The sequence below is a fragment of the Salmo salar genome, chromosome 02 (genome assembly GCF_965601325.2).
Source record: "Salmo salar chromosome 02, fSalSal1, whole genome shotgun sequence".
Lineage (NCBI taxonomy): Eukaryota > Metazoa > Chordata > Actinopteri > Salmoniformes > Salmonidae > Salmo > Salmo salar.
Genome location: NC_138292.1, coordinates 84,976,314 through 84,998,757, shown reverse-complemented (window position 1 = coordinate 84,998,757; position 22,444 = coordinate 84,976,314). Strand labels below are relative to the sequence as shown.

The 22,444-nt window shown below is 40.1% G+C and overlaps 1 protein-coding gene and 1 long non-coding RNA gene across 2 annotated transcripts; both read right to left on the bottom strand.

Moving 5' to 3' along the window:
• Positions 1 to 9,548: 9,548 nt before the first annotated feature.
• On the bottom strand, positions 9,549 to 14,587 carry LOC145862683 (uncharacterized). The gene is made up of 2 exons (XM_082967809.1): positions 13,917 to 14,587; positions 9,549 to 11,757 (listed from the first exon to the last, which is right to left on the bottom strand). The coding sequence occupies exons 1-2, from the start codon at positions 14,392 to 14,394 to the stop codon at positions 10,943 to 10,945; spliced, it is 1,293 nt and encodes a 430-aa protein (XP_082823935.1). The 5' UTR covers positions 14,395 to 14,587; the 3' UTR covers positions 9,549 to 10,942.
• Positions 14,588 to 17,910: 3,323 nt separating this feature from the next.
• LOC106564488 (uncharacterized) lies at positions 17,911 to 21,972 on the bottom strand. The gene is made up of 2 exons (XR_014382261.1): positions 21,429 to 21,972; positions 17,911 to 18,474 (listed from the first exon to the last, which is right to left on the bottom strand). It is a non-coding gene; the product is annotated as an uncharacterized LOC106564488 (long non-coding RNA).
• Positions 21,973 to 22,444: the final 472 nt, after the last annotated feature.

The window sequence follows — 22,444 nt, the reverse complement described above, 5'->3', positions numbered from 1 at the left end:
CATTTTCTTACTTTTTAAAAACTGTGCATTGTTGGTTAAGGGTTGGTAAGTCAGTATTTCATGGGAAGATCTACAACACCTGTAGAACGTGACAAATAAAATGTGACTTTATAACGTTTCTCTCAGGTGTGGATTCTTTCATCCTCTTTTAGTTGGCTTAACCAGGTAAATTTAAATCCACAGTGGGAGCAATGGTAAAGCTTCTCTCCAGAGTGTATTCTCTTATGAATTTTCAGGGTCCCTAAACGAGTAAAACTCTTGCAACACTGGAAGCACTGGAAAGGTTTTTCTCCAGTGTGTGACATCTCATGCCTTTTCAGGTTCCCTAACTGGCTAAAACTCTTTTCACACTGCGAGCATTGGAAAGGCTTCTTTCCTGTGTGTGTCCTCTCGTGTGTTTTCAGGTGACCTAAGTGGGTAAAGCTTTTCCCACACTGACAGCATTGGAAAGGTTTTTCTCCAGTGTGTGACATCTCATGAATGTTCAGGTTCCCTACCTGGCTAAAACTCTTTACACACTGGAAGCATTGGAATGGTTTTTCTCCTGTGTGTATTCTCTTATGATCTTTCAGATGTGATGACTTGATAAACCTCTTTCCACACTGAGAGCATTGGTAAGCCCTCTCTAAAGAATGTGCTCTCTCGTGTGATTTCAGGTTCCCTAGCCGAGTAAATCTTTTTCCACACTGGGAACATTGGTTGGGCCTCTTTTTTGAGTGTGTTCTTTCATGCTTTATCAGGTCTCCTGATGAGAAAAATACATTTTCACACTGGGAACAGTTGTAAGGCTTCTCTCTAGTGTGTGTTCGCTCATGTGACTTCAGATTACCTAACCGGTTAAACGTCTTTCCACATTGAGTGCATTTGTGAGGCTCCTCTCCAGAGTGTATTCTCTCATGTATTTTCTGGCTCCTTAACTGGGTAGATTTCTTTCCACACTGGGAATATTGGAACGGCTTTTCTCCTTTTCTCCCGTGTGTATTCTTTCATGTTCTTAATATACCCACTTAAAACTCTTTCCACAGTGGGAACACTGGTGTGGTCTCACTGGTTTTGGGGTCTCCTGGTCTGGTTCCCCTGAAGGACTCTTCCCGCTGTCAGAGGGAGAGTCTGGTCTCTCTCCTGCCAAAACAAACAGAGTATCTAGTTAAACAGAGAACAGGATTGTATGTATAAAGATGCATTTTTTTCATTTTGAGTTGCAAAATGTTTGGAGAAATACGACCCTAAATGAAACCTCCACATGATAAAACTGGCCTTCTCGCTGGTTTAATCCAGACTAGATCACTCAATAACCTGATGTTATTATTTATTTTTTTTATTGTTTAAAGGTCCAATGCAGCTGTTTTATCTCAATTTCAAATCATTTCTGGGTAACAGTGAAGTACCTTACTGTGATTGTTTTAAATTAAAATGTTTAAAAAAATGAACAAAAATGAACTTCTTAGTGAAAGAGCAATTTCTCAAACAAGAATGTATCTATGAGTGTCTGGGAGTGGTCTGAGTGGGGAAGGGGAAAATGGAAAACTAGCTATTACTGGCAGAGAGGTTTAGAACTCTTTCTTATTGGTCTATTAACTCATATTTGTTTTTATTGAACTTTTATTCATAAAAGGGTGGGTCACCATTAAGACCAGGGGTCATCTCATTTACAAGGGAGCCCTGTTGAACATGAACACAATTTAATACAACAATTTAATACAACATAATAATATTAATACAATAAACACAAGGTGACTCAAAGCTAACAGAACAAGATGAATCAAAGCTAACACAACAAGATGAATCAAAGCTAACACGACAAGATGAATCAAAGCTAACAGAACAAGATGAATCAAAGCTAACAGAACAAGATGAATCAAAGCTAACACAAGAAAGATGAATCAAAGCTAACAGAACACGATGAATCAAAGCTAACACGACAAGATGAATCAAAGCTAACAGAACAAGACGAATCAAAGCTAAAACGACAGGCAAGCACGCGTGAATCAAAGCTAAAACGACAAGATGAATCAAAGCTAACACAACAAGATGAATCAAAGCTAACAGAACAAGATGAATCAAAGCTAACAGAACGGCAAGCACCGAGATCAAAGCTAAAACAACAAGATGAATCAAAGCTCCCGATGAACAGCACAGCAAGATGAATCAAAGCTAACACGACAAGATGAATCAAAGCTAACACGACAAGATGAATCAAAGCTACGCGGGCCGCGTGCAAAGCTAACGACAGGCGTCCCGTGCAGCACCGCGTGATCAGCCCTCCCTTCACCCCCCACTCAATCTAAACTGTCCAATGGAGACCAACAAGATGAATCAAAGCCAACACAACAAGGTGAATCAAAGCCAACACAACAAGATGAATCAAAGCTAAAACGACAAGATGAATCAAAGCTAAAACGACGAGATGAATCAAAGCTAACACAACAAGGTGAATCAAAGCCAACACAACAAGATGAATCAAAGCTAAAACGACAAGATGAATCAAAGCTAAAACGACAAGATGAATCAAAGCTAAAACAACAAGATGAATCAAAGCTAACAGAACAAGATGAATCAAAGCTAACACGAACAAGATGAATCACAGCTAACAGAACAAGATGAATCAAAGCTAAAACAACAAGATGAATCAAAGCTAACAGAACAAGATGAATCACAGCTAACAGAACAAGATGAATCAAAGCTAAAACAACAAGATGAATCAAAGCTAAAACAACAAGATGAATCAAAGCTAACAGAACAAGATGAATCAAAGCTAACTGAACAGCAACACACGACGTCGCAACGCGTGCACAGCTAACAGAACAAGATGAATCAAAGCTAACACAACAAGATGAATCAAAGCTAACACAACAAGATGAATCAAAGCTAACACACAAGCGAAGCAGCTCGAACGGGTCAAAGCTAACACAACAAGATGAATCAAAGCTAACAGAACAAGATGAATCAAAGCTAACAGAACAAGATGAATCAAAGCTAACGACAAGAGAACGCACCCGTGAATCAAAGCTAACACAACAAGATGAATCAAAGCTAACAGAACAAGATGAATCAAAGCTAACACAACAAGATGAATCAAAGCTAACAACTCTCACATATCACCTCCCTTCAACTCAATCTAAACTGTCCAATGGAGACCAACAAGATGAATCAAAACAAACACAAATCTCACATATCACATCCCTGATGTCACCAGGCAGGCTAAAACTCAAGCCCACTAAAACAGGCTGAAATTTCAGGCAGTCTTTTCAAACAGTTCTTACACACAAATGGCATTATCATCCTTTTCACCATTTCACAATATTATTCTCACCTCCGTGTGGAAATAAAGATAAAAACACAGACAAATTATGTTTTTGACTGCAGTGGTCCTTTAATCCAAATCAAAATGATCCTTCGTTGTCTTGATTCCCCTTTATCATTTTGAAAAGAAAATGAAAGCCAAGATTTCACCCAAATGTCCTGAAATCAGACATGAGTTGGTGGTAATAACAGGTTATATGATGTGGTATCATAGATATTTCAATCAGATCAGTCTGTCTTACCTTATAGCTAAAATATGAAGGACCTAATCACACCATAGAGATTTCAATCAGATCAGTCTGTCTTACCTTATAGCTAAAATATGAAGGACCTAATCACATCATAGAGATTTCAATCAGATCAGTCTGTCTTACCTTATAACTAAAAAACTAAGGACGTAAAGACACCATTGAGATTTGAAAAACAAATCATGTTTTATCACGTCATGTAGAGCACAAATCATGTAATTATTATTTTTTTTGCTCTCTCCAGTATTTAGACAGGTTAAAGCACTACAGACAGAGATATTCAGAGACATCGGTTCAACAACAGCAGAGTTTGTGCCCCTGTTTAAGATAGAACTCACTGGTGTTAATCAAATCTCCAGTCCCCTCCTCTTCTTCTTCTAATGTGACAGTAATCACTCCTTCCTCAACTCCAAAAACATCTTCCTCTTCTTTCACTGTGACAGTCACCTCCTCCTCCTCTTTCACTCCAAAGACACATTGAGAGCAGTGATATGGCTTCTCCCCGTGTACGTTTTCTTATGTCTTTTCAGACTCCCTAACTGGGTAAAACTCTTCCCGCAGTGGGAGCAGTGGTGAGGCTTCTCTCCAGAGTGTATTCTCTTATGAATCTTTAGGATCCCTAACTTGGTAAAACTCTTCCTGAGGTGGGAACAGGGGTTTCGTCTTGCTGGTTTGGACATCTCTGGCTCTGTTTCCTTTGAGTCTGGTCTCTCTCCTGCCAAAGACAAACAGAGTATTTAGTTTAGGCAGAGGCTACAAATACAGAGTTTTCACCGCCGCCCCGCCCCCCTGAAAATGTATTTGTTAAAACTAAGTATCCAAATCACGTTCTGCCCATGTTATAAATAACACACATTTATGTTTCTCTCTTTACCCTCTTCTGAACTCTCAACCAATTTGATCAATATGATGATCGGCAGGTAGCCTAGTGGTTAGAGCATTGAGCCAGTAACCGAAAGGTTGCTAGATCGAATCCCCGAGCTGACAAGGTAAAAATCTGTCGTTCTGCCCATGAACAAGGCAGTTAACCAACTGTTCATAGGCCGTCATTGTAAATAAGAATTTGTTCTTAACTGACTTGCCTAGTTAAATAAAGATTAAATTACATTTAAAAATGATGTTTCTACCTGATACTGTATTTTCTGAACAGCTGAAATAAAAACCCTCATGCGATTTGAACAAACATTCCAAAAATATATATATATTTTGGAAGCTACAACCTAATATGTCTGTTGTAACAGATATTGCCGTAGCACACACAAGACGCTGTGTACATAATGCATTGGGTCAAAAAATAATCTGCGTTTTGTGTGATGATGTAATCTTTATAGTTATGCTGCCATTTAGCCAGAAGTCTAGCTGCTATTTAGCCAGAAGTCTACCTGCCATTTAGCCAGGAGTCTAGCTGCCATTTAGCCAGGAGTCTAGCTGCCATTTAGCCAGGAGTCTAGCTGCCATTTAGCCAGGAGTCTAGCTAGCATTTAGCCAGGAGTCTAGCTAGCATTTAGCCTGGAGTCTAGCTAGCATTTAGCCAGGAGTCTAGCTAGCAGTTAGCCAGGAGTCTAGCTAGCAGTTAGCCAGGAGTCTAGCTGCCATTTAGCCAGGAGTCTAGCTGCCATTTAGCCAGGAGTCTAGCTAGCAGTTAGCCAGGAGTCTAGCTAGCAGTTAGCCAGGAGTCTAGCTAGCAGTTAGCCAGGAGTCTTGCTGCCATTTAGCCAGGAGTCTAGCTGCCATTTAGCCAGGAGTCTAGCTAGCAGTTAGCCAGGAGTCTAGCTGCCATTTAGCCAGTCTACGTCCTGTTTGCAATGATGATGGAAAAAGAGCATTAACATTATCAGTATCCCCCCTCTGGACGGTTGAACTAACGTAGGCTAATGTGATTAGCATGAGGTTGTAAGTAACAAGAACCTTTCCCAGGACATAGACATATCTGATATTGGCAGAAAGATTAAATTCTTGTTAATCTAACTGCACTGTCCAATTTACAGTAGCTATTACAGTGAAAGAATACCATGCTATTGTTTGAGGAGAATGCAAAGTTATGAACTTGAAAAAATTAAATCTCTAACTGCCTGTCTGGGACACACTTGTTTGATACGCTGTACAGGCTACATATAGCTTGTTTGATACGCTGTACAGGCTACATATAGCTTGTTTGATACGCTGTACAGGCTACATATAGATTGTTTGATACGCTGTACAGGCTACATATAGCTTGTTTGATACGCTGTACAGGCTACATATAGCTTGTTTGATACGCTGTACAGGCTACATTTAGCTTGTTTGATACGCTGTACAGGCTACATATAGCTTGTTTGATACGCTGTACAGGCTTGCCTACATAGCTGCATGTAACTTCCCTTCACTAGCATGAGAAAACAGGCCAAAATGAAGAGAGACGACTAGCAGGTAGCTTGGGGGGTAGAAGTGTTAGGCCAGTAACCGAAGGGTTGCTGGATTGAAAATCCTCGAGCTGACAAGGTAAAAATCTGTCAGTCTCTATGGGGGTGCCACAGGGTTCAATTCTTGGGCCGACTCTCTTCTCTGTATACATCAATGATGTCGCTCTTGCTGCTGGTGAGTCTCTGATCCACCTCTACGCAGACGACACCATTCTGCATACATCTGGCCCTTCTTTGGACATTGTGTTAACAAACCTCCAAACAAGCTTCAATGCCATACAACACTCCTTCCGTGGCCTCCAACTGCTCTTAAACGCTAGTAAAACGAAATGTATGCTCTTCAACCTATCGCTGCCCGCACCCGCCCGCCCGTCCAGCATCACTACTCTGGACAGTTCTGACTTAGAATATGTGGACAACTATAAATACATAGGTGTCTGGCTAGACTGTAAACTCTCCTTCCAGACTCACATCAAACATCTCCAATCCAAAGTTAAATCTAGAATTGGCTTCCTATTTTGCAACAAAGCATCCTTCACTCATGCTGCCTAACATACCCTTGTAAACCTGACCATCCTACCGATCCTCGACTTCGGCGATGTCATTTACAAAATAGCCTCCAATACCCTACTCAATAAATTGGATGCAGTCTATCACAGTGCCATCCGTTTTGTCACCAAAGCCCCATATACTACCCACCACTGCAACCTGTACGCTCTCGTTGGCTGGACCTCGCTTCATACCTGTCGCCAAACCCACTGGCTCCAGGTCATCTACAAGACCCTGCTAGGTAAAGTCCCCCCTTATCTCAGCTCGCTGGTCACCATAGCAGCACCCACCTATAGCAATCGTTCCAGCAGGTATATCTGTCTGGTCACCCCCAAAGCCAATTCCTCCTTCGGCCGCCTCTCCTTCCAGTTCTCTGCTGCCAATGACTGGAACGAACTACAAAAATCTCTGAAAGTGGAAACACTTATCTCCCTCACTAGCTTTAAGCACCAGCTGTCAGAGCAGCTCACAGATTACTGCACCTGTACATAGCCCATCTATAATTTAGCCAAAACAACTACCTCTTCCCCTACTGTATTTATTTGTTTATTTGCACCTTTGCACCCCATTATTTCTATTTCTACTTGCACTTTCTTCCACTGTAAATCTACCATTCCAGTGTTTTACTTGCTATATTGTATTTACTTTGCCACCATGGCCTTTTTTGCCTTTACCTCCCTTATCTCACCTCATTTGCTCACTTTGTATATAGACTTATTTTTCTACTGTATTATTGACTGTATGTTTGTTTTACTCCATGTGTAACTCTGTGTTGTTATATGTGTCGAACTGCTTTGCTTTATCTTGGCCAGGTCGCAATTGTAAATGAGAACTTGTTCTCAACTTGCCTACCTGGTTAAATAAAGGTGAAATATATTTTAAAAAAAATTAAAAAAATGCGGAAGACACATTGCAGTTGAATGCATTCAGTTGTACAACTGACTAGGTCTCCCCCGTTCCCTTAGTGGAACTTGTCCCATAAGAAAACCTTGTTTTTGATTCCCGATGCAAAACCCTTTTGCTACAGTGTGCACTAATGAATATCACCCTGAACGAAACCTCCACATGATAAAATAGTCTCCCTATGAGGTTTAATCCAGATCAGTTCTCTTAATAACCTGACACCAATACAAGCTGTACAACAGCTGGAAACCAAGTCTAGTGTAGAAAAGTCTGAAAAGTAAATCTAATATAATAGGATACATTTGATCCATTGTGACGTTTTGTTGGTGACAAAATGGCACAAAACAACATATTGAAATACATAGCTTCAGGAGAATGACCCTTTAACACCACATAGTTCAACAACTGCAGACTTTGTGCCGTTTTTAAAATACTACTTACTAGTATTAACCAGATCTCCTGTCTTCTCTTCTTCTAATGTGACAGTATTATCTGCCTCCTCCTTCACTACAAAAACGTCTTCTTTTTCTTTCACCGCGACAGTCATCTCCTCCTCTTTCTTGCACTCTTCTTTCACAGTAACATCCTCCTGTTTCACTCTGAGTGCTTCTTCCTCTTCTTTCACTGTAACGTCTTCCTCCTCTTTCACTGTAACAGCCTTAACCTCTACTTCTTTTTTAACTGTGACAGCCTCTTCTTCATTCTCCTCTTTCACGAGAGATTCTTTCTCCGTCCAGCAGACCTCCTCTTCTGTAGCAGGAGGAGAGTAGCTTCGTGAACTCATGGTCGAAGACCTTAGCTAGCTAGCTAGTTAGCATTAGCGACTAGCTTAGTGTTATTTATCCAGCTAGCTAATAACGTAAATGGAGTAACTAGTAAATACACAAACAGTGTGTTTAAAACACAGGTTAATATACACAAAAATGGCATAAAGAGCTTCGATGTTTCGTTTTTAATTTTGGCTACCGAGGTGACTAAATTGTTGCTGAAGAAACGTCCCGTCCACTAGATTATACGTCACGCATGAGGAATCACCTGAAACCCTCACATCGCCATCTGCTGACTGGAGTGGGTAACGCAGTTGAACAAAACATTCTGGCAAAACAATGTAAACAAGTAATTGGTAAATAACCAGTTTTCTGTTACTTCTTACAGATAATTTCCTCTACGCAGATGTAGAAGCTGAATATGAATATGTACATTATGATAAGGGTTATCATAATGGGTTATAATAAACCCTGTCATAGTAAACCCTGTTATGATAAACCATGTTATAATAAACCCTGTCATAGTAAACCCTGTTGTGATAAACCCTGTTATAATAAACCCTGTTAGTGATAAACCCTGTCATAGTAAACCCTGTTGTGATAAACCCTGTTATAATAAACCCTGTTATTAATAAACCCTGTTGTGATAAACCCTGTTATAATAAACCCTGTTATTAATAAACCCTTTTATAAAAGGTAATGTGTTAAAACATCCTCTGTTTTTTGTTCTTTTTCACCTCCAGAGTTTTTATCTAGATGAGAGCATACTATTACTTTACAGGGGCAATCTGCTGTTCAAACAATAACAAGGCGTACCCCACCCCTGTTTTGGTAAAAAAAACTGGAGTTAAACAGGCTTATATGTTGGGTTCTGATGGGGTACGACAGTTGAACTAAGCTCATTAGGCATAACGAGTCAAAGGGTAATATATCATTCATTTAAAAGTTTGAAGTTGGATGTAGCAAATTTCCCCTTTAAAGTCACACTGTTAGATGTGAACATACTATTGCCTTAAAGTCACTCTGCAAGATACAAATAATCAGTGAGCCACCAATGCAGAAAATAACAGATAGCACTTGATTATCTGTAGTGCTCGAGGAATGACACACTCACACGCACACACAAAGCCAGAGTTGGAAAATTATCATTTCTTTACAGAGAGTATGTATCACAGCCTTAAGTGTCCATGTTTGCGCAGCAATTGCTTTTTGAGTGGTGCGACCGGTAAAGACGCTTGAGGGAGGACGGTCACGTGTGTTTTGCGAAGCGGGTCCCATGTTTCCAGCCAGGTATGAGCCGGGGTAGTCACTAAAGCTACAAGCTTCACGTGCCAAGATCTAAGTGCATGTGCTTGGTTGGAGTTGAATTTTTGGAGCAACAGACCAACAACCTTTTGGTAATGATACTGTAACACACCGGTCAACGCATTTCTAGACTCACTAGAGGGCGACAGCAGAGATTTCCATGTTGTTGTCTTCACCTTTTGAGGAAAAGAAGAATCACTTGAGCCATAATTTTTTATATTTAACCTTTATTTAACTAGGCAAGTCAGTGAAGAACAAATTCTTATTTACAACGACGGCCCACACCGACCAAACCTGGACGACGCTGGGCCATTTGTGTGCCGCCCTAAGGGATTCCCAATCACGGCCGGTTGTGATACAGACTGGAATCGAACCATGGTCTGTAGTGACGCCTCTAGCGCTGAGATGCAGTGACTTAGACCACTGTGATACAGCCTGGAATGGAACCAGGGATTGTAGTGAAGCCTCTAGCACTGAGATGCAGTGGCTTAGAGCTCTGTGATACAGCCTGGAATCGAACCAGGGTGTCTGTTGTGACACCTCTAGCACTGAGATGCAGTGCCTTAGACCGCTGTGATACAGCCTGGAATCGAACCAGGATGTCTGTAGTGACGCCTCTAGCACTGAGATGCAGTGCCTTATTCTACTGCGCCACTCAGAAGCCCATCATTCACCACTGGAAGCTAATTTGAAAGAAAACCAACTGCATATTTAAATAATAGTTATTTGTAATGAATGGTTTGTTTTGTTCTTACCTCGTTTTGTGCCAGTAGGCTGTGGGTTATTCTGACAGCAGCTAGTTGACAGCAAGCAAGCTAGTCTTTTAGCTTCCCAAATCTCCCCCATGTGAAATAATAAGTTATATACATAATTAGCCACGGTAAAATATTATTCTACTCCCCAGTGTAACCTAAAACATGATGTCAAGTTGATATGCTGCTTCAATGTATTCACACTCATATCAACTTAAAGATAAACTATGCAGAAATCGCTCCACCATTTCCTGGCTCCTAAATTCTAGCAGTTCACCTAATTTCAGCTTGTGACAAAACAAGCAGTCATTGTGTAGAGAATCATTGTACCATCTAAACCACTGTGAAATATATTTTACACAACCCAATATTGTTCAGCTGTTTTGAAGCTGGTGTACAAAACCTAAAGTAAAAGAAACAAAAACTAAACTTCAGAACAGGGAAGCATAGAAATTGCGCACATGGAACAGATCTACAGCTTCTTGGACTTTCTTTCAATGAGACTAACAGATCTATAACTCATATTTCTGTGTGAATGTGTGTCAGGTTTGCCCAAAAAGTTACATATTGTAGGTTTAAAATACAGTGTCATTATATCACTGAGAAAAGGCAAGGAATTAACAATGTGGCAAAGTGGCAGGTCTCAATTTTCAGGGAGCACAAAAAGTACATAAAACTGAGTAAATAAATATGACTTCACACTAGGAGCATTGCTAACGTTTCTCTATGGTGTGGATTCTTTCATGTTCTTTCAATTGCCTTAATGAGGTAAAACTCTTTACGCACAGGGAGCATTGGTAAGGCTTCTCTCCTGTGTGTATTCTCTCATGCATTTTCAGGTTCCCTAACTTGGTAAAACTCTTTCCACACTGAGAACAGTGATGAGGCTTCTCACCTGTGTGTATTCTCTTGTGCATTTTTAGACTCCCTAACTCTGTAAAACTCTTTCCACACAGGGAGCAGTGGAAAGGCTTATCTCCCGTGTGTGTCCGCTCATGTTTTTTCAGGTTGCTTAACTCGGTAAAACTCTTTCCACAAAGGGAGCAGTGGAAAGGCTTCTCCCCTGTGTGTATTCTCTTGTGTATTTTCAGGCTCCCTAACTCGGTAAAAGTCTTTCCACACTGAGAACAGTGATGAGGCTTCTCGCCTGTGTGTGTCCGCTCATGCCTTTTCATGTTGCCTAACTCTGTGAAACTCTTTCCGCACAGTGAGCAGTGGAAAGGCTTCTCTCCTGTGTGTGTTCTCTCATGTGATTTCAGGTACCCTAACTTGGTAAAACTCATTCCACACTGAGAGCATTCGTAAGGCTTCTCTCCTGTGTGTATTCTCTCATGTATTTTTAGGTTCCCTAACTGGGTAAAACTCTTCCCACACTGGGAGCAGTGATGAGGCTTTGCTCCAGTGTGCGTTCTCTCATGTCTTTTCAGGTTCCCTAACTTGGTAAAACTCTTCCCGCAGTGGGAGCAGTCGTGTCGTTTTGCTGGTTTGGACGTCTCTGGCTCTGGTTCCTCTGAGTCTGATCTTTCTCCTGCCAAAGACAAACGGAAGGTTTATTTAAACAGAGAGACCTGAATAAACACTAATTGAAAACACTATTGAACTTCACTGTTGTTATGCAAATCATTTGTGGCATAAGCAAACATTTCTGGTCAAACAGCCTTATAAAACATCTACCAGAATTAGTTTGAAACGGTATTAGAAATAGGCCTGCATCAAAACAGTCTTCAAAAATATCTACCAGAAATAAACAGATGTAGAAAGGGTCTTAGAAACAGTCTGAAAATGGATTGGAAACAGTCTGAAAAGGGATTAGAAACAGTCTGAAAAGGGATTCAGACTGAAAAGGGATTCAAACAAGGGATTAGAAACAGTCTGAAAAGGGATTAGAAACAGTCTGAAAAGGGATTAGAAACAGTCTGAAAAGGGATTGGAAACTAGCTGAAAAGGGATTGGAAACAAGTTGAAAAGGGATTGGAAACAAGTTGAAAAGGGATTGGAAACAGCCTGAAAAGGTATTGGAAACAGGCTGCATCAAAACAATCATGTTGAAGTAAATTCCCCTGCCAACTATTATACTTAGTTTCAGATACTTTATTTTCCTTATGTACGTTTAAAGATATTCTCCTTTACTTTTGAATACTTTTTTCTTAAAGTAGTGCTCACTAGCCAAAAGTGGTCCATGAAAATCACGTACTACGTCACATGTAGATTTGTGCACCACGATATTACTCTCTTTTTGCTCTGCTGTGGGTGCATGATGAGCCTTTTGCTAGCCATCACTCATATGGTGGGGGGGGCTGAAGCTCATTTGTTGAACTTGAATTGCTAGGGGGCTGGCCCACGTGGGGGGAAATGTAGGGAAAATGGCGCAGCACAACTGTCACTTTTAAACTAGGAATTTTCGTGGCTAATTGAGGTAAGATATTGATTCTTCTCATAGATTATGCATGTATGAACTACACATCGACACATCCGGCTCAAAGAGGAAGGTTTAGAAAACGCTTAGTAGTCACCAAAGTTCCGGAGCACGTCTTTAAGAAAGTAGTGGCAGTGCCTTGTCATTTTGTCACTAAAAACAAACATATCATTAAAATATTTTGAGGAGGGTGGATAATATAAGTTCACATAAGTAACAAGTAAAAGTAGACCAAACAATAACATAGTGTTTTAACTGATATTCGATTGTGTTTATGAATTATTTAGTGAATAAAAGTTATCATTCTGTTACCAAAAAAAAAAAATCAAGCCTTTTATTTCCATTTAATGTAACCAGCCCTCTCACCCACTGAGCACCGACGGACACCAGACATCCATGGACGTTGAAATACAGTATAGCAGAGCACACTAGAGTACCTGTTTAATTTACTGTATTTTACTTCACTGTACTTTACTGCACTATACTAAACTCTACTAAGCTCTACTCTACTGAACTCTACTCTACTCTACTGAGCTCTACTCTACTCTACTGAACTCTACTGAGCTCTACTCTACTGAACTCTACTGAGCTCTACTCTACTGAACTCTACTCTACTCTACTGAGCTCTACTCTACTCTACTGAACTCTACTCTACTGAGCTCTACTCTACTGAACTGAACTCTACGGAACTCTACTCTACTGAAGAGTAGAAGCAGAAGATTTGGTTGTTCTAGCTATCTGTAAGAGGCTCCAAGAGAATCTGGAAACGCAGCCACTTCGTTAATGTAAAAGTTTTAAAAAAGCATGTACCAAAGGCAGATTGCCCCTTTAACATTTTTTTTACAGTACTGAACAACACATTCAAGTGTAGGATTTCAGTTGAATAACTCTTCAAAACGACACATTAGTTGAACAACTGCAGTGTTGGTGCCCCTGTTTTAAAGACGGTTCTCACTGTAGCTGCTTTTAGCAATGCTGGTGTATTTACACCAGCGTTGCTCGCAATTGCGTTGCACAAAAAAACTGAACAGTCAGAAGCCAGAAGTGAAATAAAATTACATTTTAACTTACTGAGTTGGTGAGCTGGACGATTGGTCTTTCAAACGGGAAGAATTTGAGACAAAATAGCTAACGGAACGTATTATTAAAACAGACTTTCCAAACGTTCCAGACCCACTTTCTCTCTGCTTTCAAAATAAAAGTTATTACTTTTTTGTGCACATATGGCACAAGTGCAGGACTTTTATTTTGATAAAAGCAGATATACTCACTGGTGATCATCAGATCTTGTTCAGTCTCCTCCTCCTCTCTTTCCTCATCCTCTTTCACTCTAGAAGGCTCTTCCTCTTTTTTCAATATAATATCCTCCTCCTCTTCTTCCTTTTTGATCCTGAAAGCTTCTACCTCCTCCTCTTCTTTCACTCCAAACGGTTCTTTCAATGTGATATCCTCCTCTTCCTCCTTTTTAATTCTGAAAGCTTCTACATCCTCCTCTTCCACAATAACAGTCTCTATCCACTCTTCCTCTTTCACGCCAAACGTTTCTTTCTCCTCTTTCACTGTAACATCCTCCTCCTCTTCTTCCTCTTTTATCATTTTGAAAGCCCCTTCCTCTCCTTTCACTGTAATATCCCCCTCTTCCTCTTTCACGACAATGTTCAGCCCCAGAGCTTCTTTCTCCGTCCAACAGACCTCCTCTTCTTTACCAGAGGAGAAGCTTACTGAGCTCATGTTCGGGGATGTTAGCATTAGCGACTAGCTTAGTGCTAGTTTGACTATCAATTTCAACAAATTGTCAAATACGTTTAAGTTAACTAACGTTACTAGATACGTAAACAGAATTGTGTTTAAAACACAGAGTAATATATCCAAAATGGGCTAAAGCGCTTCAATGTTTCGCTTTTCTGTTGGCTAGCAAGATACCGAAGTGGTTAAATAAGCAGCTTTGTTGTTGAAGTCCCGTCCACTAGATTATGCGTCACCCAAGAAGCAGTCACCTGAATCTCTCAACGTCATCTGCTGATTGGAGTGGGTAACGCAGTTTAGAAAAATATTCACTGCATTGTTTATTCTGGCCAACAATGTCATAAAAAAACATTTTCTCCTTTGCTAAGATAATCCATCCACCTGACAGGTCAAATACAGTGAAAACAGAGAAATCAAGCACAGAGAGACAGATTTCTCTGGTTTCACAGTATTTGATTTTGCTTTCTGTCTTATTTTGTCTCTATAAAGTGTGCTGTGTAAACAATTACTATTCTAGCATTAATTCATAATGTACATACAGTGAGGGAAAAAAGTATTTGAGCCCCTGCTTATTTTGTATGTTTGCCCACTGACAAAGAAATGATCAGTCTATAATTTTAATGGTAGGTTTATTTGAACAGTGAGAGACGGAATAACAACAAAAAAATCCAGAACAACGCATGTCAAAAATGTCATAAATTGATTTGCATTTTAATGAGGGAAATAAGTATTTGACCCCCAAAGCATAATGTTTCCATCTCCATGTTTGACGGTGGAGATGGTGTTATTGGGGTCATAGGCAGCATTCCTCCTCCTCCAAACACGGCGAGTTGAGTTGATGTCAAAGAGCTCCATTTGTGTTGTAGTCATCTGACCACAACACTTTCACCCAGTTGTCCTCTGAATCATTCAGATGTTCATTGTCAAACTTCAGACGGGCATGTATATGTGCTTTCTGGAGCAGGGGGACCTTGCGGGCGCTGCAGGATTTCAGTCCTTCACGGCGTTGTGTGTTACCAATTGTTTTCTTGGTGACTATGGTCCCAGCTGCCTTGAGATCATTGACAAGACACTCCCGTGTAGTTCTGGGCTGATTCCTCACCGTTCTCATGATCAGTGCAACTCCACAAGGTGAGATCTTGCATGGATCTTACACTCCCTTTAAGAGTGTGCTCCTAATCTCAGCTCGTTACCTGTATAAAAGACACCTGGGAGCCAGAAATCTTTCTGATTGAGAGGGGGTCAAATTTCCCTCATTAAAATGCAAATCAATTTCTAACATTTCTAACATGCGTTTTTCTGGATTTTTTTGTTGTTATTCTGTCTCTCACTGTTCAAATAAACCTACCATTAAAATTATAGACTGATCATTTCTTTGTCAGTGGGCAAACGTACAAAATCAGCAGGGGATCAAATACTTTTTTCCCCCACTGTATATACAATTTAGCAGATGGTTTAATCCAAAGCGATTTACAGTCATGCGTGCATACATTTTTACATATGGGTGGTCCCGGAAATCTAACCCTCTATCCCGGTGTTGCAATGCTCTACCAAGATGCATGACAAGGGTTATAAATGCTTTATGAAGCCTCAATTTAATATGATTTATAAAGCCTTTATTAAGTGGTGCTTATGCCAACATTTATAAAGCACTGGTTTATGTCATATTTCACATAGTGGGTTATGTCACATTTTGACATTGGTGGTTATGTCACACAGTTATGCCACATTTATGAACCCTTTATAACATTTACATTTACATTACATTTTAGTCATTTAGCATACGCTCTTATCCAGAGCGACTTACAGTAGTGAATGCATACATTTCATTTCATTTCATGCATTTCTTTTTTTTTTGTAAAGCATGAAATAAGGATCTAGATGCTTTGTGACACAGTCATGTAGTGTTTATGAAGGATTTATGAACCCTCTATAAGCAGTAGGTAATTTAAAACGGGACCCATTTATCTTTGTTTCATAGTACAGTTTCTTCTTCTTTAGTTTAGTTTTAGTCACATGACTTGTCAATTTACAGTAGGTTTGCCAATTGGCTGTGCAGCCAGACTTATCTGCCATTCCTTTTGCATCATCCTTCTCAACCATACCATTTTTCAATTCCTCATCAATCCACAAGGTTTGGACAGATTTTACAGTCGTTTTCTTAATGGGTGCGTGCTTACTGGTAACTGGGATATGAAACGTCATAAATGTGTCAAGGGCAGCGTCTGGTTGCTCGTCATTACACACCACAGACCAACAAATATTATTTACATCTTCAACATAGGAATCACTACAAAACCTCTTGTATTACCTCTTATACACTATGTTAGGCCCAGCCTCTACTTTTCCTACATATGGCTCCTATATTGTGATCACTACATCCGATGGATTTGGATACTGCTTTAAAGCAGATTTCTGCAGCATTAGTAAAGATGTGATCAATACATGTGGATGATTTCATTACTGTGCTGTTTGTAAATACCCTGGCAGGTTGACTGATAACCTGAACCAGGATGCAGGCACTAGTTACAGTTGGAAGCGTTTTCTTGAGTGAACAGCTTGATGAAAACCAGTAAATATTTAGTCACCCAGAAAATATACCTCTGTTGACATCGCATACATTACCAAGCATTTTACACGTTATCCAGATACTGACTGTTAGCACTTGGTGGTCTATAGCAACTTCCCACAAGAATGGGCTTTAGGTGAGGCAGGTGAACCTGTAGCCATAGTACTTCCACAGCATTTGACATCCGATCCTCTCTGAGCTTAACAGGAATATGACTGAGTATAAACATTGGAATTTCTGTCTCTTCTATAGAGGTCGTAACCATGTATTGCTACCATTGGTTCATCAAAGCTATTCTCTAAGTGAATTTCAGAGACAGTATATGAATGTTATCTGTTGACTTACTGATTTCATGACCCTTGTTTCTAAGGCTACACGTGTTAATGTGGACTATTTGTAGCACTTTTCTCAGATTCGAATTGTTACAAGCATTTCGCTACACCCACAATAACATCTGCTAAACACGTGTATGTGACAAATAAAATTTGATCTGGGAAGTAGACATGCTCATGTTATTAATGTTAGTGCAGGGTGATATGCACACAGTGGACTTCTTACGAGGGCAAACCGTCTCAGTGTTAATAGTATAATTCTGGTTTATAGGCACATGATTGCTGCATACAATAGCTGTTGAATTGACAGAGGCACTCAGGGGAGTTAGAGGAACATAAATTGCATAAGGGAATAGACTCTGATTTTATTATAAACAATATGATTTAATGTGGCATAACCAAAAACACAAATTCTCAGTCAAAAACATAAGTCAGAACATAGCCTCTCTATTCTCTCATGTGACTTCTGGTCCTCTGACTGGGAAAATGTCTTTCCACAATGAGAGCAGTGGTATGTCTTTCCTCCAGAGTGTCTACTTTTATGCATTTTCAGGCTCCCTAACTGAGTAAAACTATTTCCACAGTGGGATCAGTGGTAGGGCTTTTCTCATTTGTGTGTCCTCTTATGTCTTTTCAGGCTCCGTAACTGAGTAAAACTCTTTCCACAGTGGGAGCAGTGGAAAGACTTTTCCTCTGTGTGTGTCATCTCATGAGATTTTAGGTACTGTGATCGTAAAAATCTCTTGTCGCACTTGGAGCATTGGTAGGGCTTTTCTCCTGTGTGTATTCCTTCATGCCTATTCAGGTTTCCTATCTGGGTAAAACTATGATCACACTGGGAACATTGGAAAGGCTTCTCTCCTGTGTGTATTGTCTTGTGTGTTTTCAGGCTCCCTAACTGAGTAAATCTCTTTCCACACTGAGAGCAGTGGTAGGTCTTCCTCCCTTCTTTGTGTATTCCTTCATGCCTTTTCAGGCTCCCTATCTGGGTAAAACTCTTATCACACTGGGAACATTGGAAAGGCTTCTCTCCTGTGTGTGCCATCTCATGACGTTTTAGGTTCCCTAACGTAGAAAAACTGTTTCCACATTGAGAGCAGTGGTGTGGTCCTGCTGGTTTGGGCGTCTCTGGGTCTGGTTCTCCTAAAGGACTCTTCTCGCTGTCAGAGTCTGGTCTCTCTCCTGCCAAAGACAGAGTATTTGGTTAAACAGAGAGACCTGACTGAAACCTCTATTAAATAAAACTGTCTTCCTATTAGGTTTAATCTAGACTAGATCCCTCACTAACCTCAGGCCAGTCTTTGCAACATTTCATAAAATTCAGTCATGTTATAGGCTGCATTTTGTTTCCTTGATATTGTTTTGCTGGTGGTCCATTTTACAGTGCCTATAGAAAATCTACACCCCTTCGAATTTCTTTTTCCAATTTTTTTTGCGCAAGAAAGTGGGATTGAAACAGATGTAATTGCAATTCGTTTTGTCATTGATCTACACAGATACTCCATAATGTCAAAGTGAAAAGAACATTCTAGAAATAAAAGGTTGCATAAGTATTCAGTCCCTTTGTTTATAAGTACAATGTAGCTTAACAAATCACATAATAAGTTACATGGACTCTTTGTGAAATAATAGGGGTTGACATGATTGTTGAATGACTAACCCTTCTTCTGTAAGGTCCCTCAGTCAAGTATTACATATCAAGCACAGATTCAACTACAAAGACCAGGGAACTTTTCAAAAGCCTCAAAGAAGCACAGTGATTAGTAGATGGGTAACAATAACAAATCAGACATTGAATATATACTTAAGCACGGTCAAGTTAATAATGATGCTGTGGATGATGTATTAAACCCCCAGACATATCAAAGATGCAGTCGTCCTTCTGAACTGAGCTGCAGACAGGAAGGAAACGGCTTAGGGATGTCACCATGAGGCCATTAGTCAGGTGGTCTCAATTAAATAGAGTAGGCTATATGCATGGGTGTAGAAGCACGGGGCAGATATCTTTACAAGGAAATTTGTATCTATAGGGATGTCACCATGAGGCCACTGGTGATTTTAAAACAGCTCTGGAGTTCAATGGCTGTGATGGGAGGAGACTGAGGATGGATCAACAAAATTGTAGTGATTTAAATGACAGAGTGAAAATAAGAACACAAATATACAAAATACAAATATTCCAAAACATCCATCTTGTATGCAACAAGGCACTAAACAAATACCGGGAAAAAACAGCAAAGGAATACACTTTTTGGCCTAAATACAAAGCCTTATGTTTGGGTAAAATCCAACAGCACATCACTGAGTACCTGCCTCATTATTTTTCAAGCATGGTGGTGGCTGCATCATGCTATGTGTATGTCTGACACCTGGCAAAGACTAGGGAGTTTTTCTGGATTTTTCAGGATGAAAATAAATGGGGATGGAGCTAAGCACAGACAAAATCCTAGAGGAAAACCTGCTTCAGTCTGCTTTACACCAGAGACAGGGAGAGGAATTCACCTTTCAGCAGGACAATATCCTACAACACTAAAGCCCAAATCTTCCCTGGAGTTGCTAACCAAGAAGACAGTGAATGTTCCATAGTTACAGTTTTGACTTAAATCTGCTAGACAATCTCAACAGTATTACAGGGCTACATCCTCTTTAACCTTTTTAACATGTTGCTGATTGAAAATTAAAAAATTAAAAATATTCTAATATCACAATTGGATTTTATTCTCCACCCCCCCTGAGTTAATACTTGGTAGATGCACCTTTGGCGGCCATTACAGCTGTGTATCATTTGGAATAAGATTCTACCAACTTCTCACAACTCTTAGGGCAACATACACTGAGTGTACAAAACATTAAGAACACCTTCCTAATATTGAGTTGCACCCACTTTTGCCCTCAGAACAGCTTCAATTAGTCGGGGCATGGGACTCTACAAGGTGTCAAAAGTGTTCCACATGGATGCTGGCCCATGTTGACGCCAATGTTTCCCACAGTTGTGTCAAGTTGGCTGGATGTCTTTCTTGATACACACTGGAAACTGCTGAGAGTGAAAAACCCAGCAGCGTTGCAGTTCTTGACACAAACCGGTGTGCCTGGCACCTACTTATTTTAAAAAGTATTTGTTCCCATATTCCTAGCACGCAATGACAACATTAAGCTTGTGGCTCTACAAACTTGTTGGATGCATTTGCTGTTTGTTTTGGTTGTGTTTCAGATTATTTTGTATCCAAAGTAATTCATATTATACTTTATATCCAGAATCTCGCAAACCCACTAGTCTGTCAGCAGCGGTGTCTAGTTGCCTACTTGTATAGCCACCTGCTGTTGGTCTGCTGAGCCCGACTCCGAGCTGGGGTAGTTTGTTTCACGTCTCAGTGGCCCTCGAACTGTCCCAGGACAGGGCGAGAGCATGGAGTGGTGAATGTACTGCTAAACGCGTGGGTATAATTTGTGGAGCGTTCCAACAGGAATCTGTTCCAAAATCTTCGTAAAGTACAAGGTTGCCAACAAACAACGCATACAAATTAGCATGAATAATTCACCTAGCTAACTAACTAGCTGCCGAATAGGCATCAACTCACCACGTAGTTTATTCTTACTGTTTGTCCGTAGGCTACCAGAGTGAGGACAGACATTTTTCGGAATAAACTCCTTACCCAGTATCCTATTCTGCCACTATACAACTTTGTATGAGCTGTTTGTTGGCAACCTTGTTATTTACAACGTTTTTGGAACAGATTCCTGTTGGAATGTACCACAAATTATACCCACCCCTGCAAAAACTAACGTAGCAGGCGTAAAAGAAACGCAACATGCTGCTAACAAGGCAAATCCGGGGGGGGGCGCAGTCAAACATAACTTACAAACAACTGTTCATGATTCCACTCATTGGCTAAGAGGCAGACGCAATAAGAACTCAGATCAAGAATATAAACGTTCTGAGCTCTGATCAACACTGGGAACGCAATAAGTGGGTAAACGCCAGTTAACAAAATAAAAATGTGTTGAAACAGTGCTTACAGTCCGCTACATCCCTGGTTTTAATGTCTGAATTCCATGGTTCCATCTGCGGATTTGATAAAACACACATTAGTTCAACAAGTGTTGAGTTTTTGCCCTGTTTTTAAACCAGTACTCACTGATGTTAATCAGGTCTTCTGTCTCCTCTTCCTCCACCCCCAATACGTCTTCCTCCTCCTCTTTTATTGAGATAGCCTCCTCTTCCTCTTTCACTGCAAAAGGTTCTTCCTCTTTCAATATGATAGCATCCTCTTCCTCCTGTTTTATTCTGAAAGCTTCCTCCTCTTCTTTCACTGTAATATTCTCCTCTTCTTCTTTTACGACAATGTTCAGACCCAGAGCTTCTTTCTCCGACCAGCAGCCCTCCTCTTCTTTAGCAGGAGGGGAGTAGCTTAGTGAGCTCATGGTCAGGGACGTTAGCATTAGCGACAAGCCTAGTGCTAGGCTCAGTATCAAACTTAACACGTTTTTTGCAAAGTTAACAAGCAAATTACTTTTAAGTAAACCAGTAGATACGTAAACATAATTGTGTTTAAAACACCTAGATTGATATACGAAAAAATTGCCAAAGAAAGGCTAGCGAGGTGGTTGAATCAATAGCCTTGTTGCTGTTGAAGAAGCGTCCCGTCCACTCGATTATACGTCACGCAAGAGGCATCAACTGAAAGACTTAAGTCGCCATCTGCTGACTGGAGTGAGTAACGAAGATTAGACAAATATTCACTACGTTGTTTATTCTGTCGTGAGTCATTGCAAAACAACCAGATCTCATGTTCTCTTACTTCTTACCAGTACTTTTCTCTATGCAATGACATCATTTAAAATTTTATTTGTAATGTAATATTATCTTATGTTGTCTATAACAGTTGTGTAAACTGTCATGTATTTATTTGTTTTATGTGTATCCCAGGATGAGTTGCTGCTGCAATAGCTAATGGGGATCCTAATAAAGTTAACACACTTAGACCTGAGGCATACAGAAGAAAGCAGGGTCAATGAGTTAGCCAGCTTACTTGCCTAAATATTCTGAGGGGAAAAAAATAAAAATACAAGCTTGAAATTGACTCAACCAAAAACGTTTTGTAATGAACCAGAAAATCAGTAGTTATTTGGGGTTCTTTATCAAAGTTAGCCG

Bases quoted from the DNA above. Each gene is read 5' to 3' on its own strand.
- LOC145862683 (XM_082967809.1), bottom strand. From the start codon at position 14,394: ATGCTAACATCCCCGAACATGAGCTCAGTAAGCTTCTCCTCTGGTAAA. The intron at 11,758-13,916 runs GTGAGTATATCT...TGTCTTTGGCAG, and splicing joins ACAAGATCTGATGATCACCA to GAGAAAGATCAGACTCAGAG.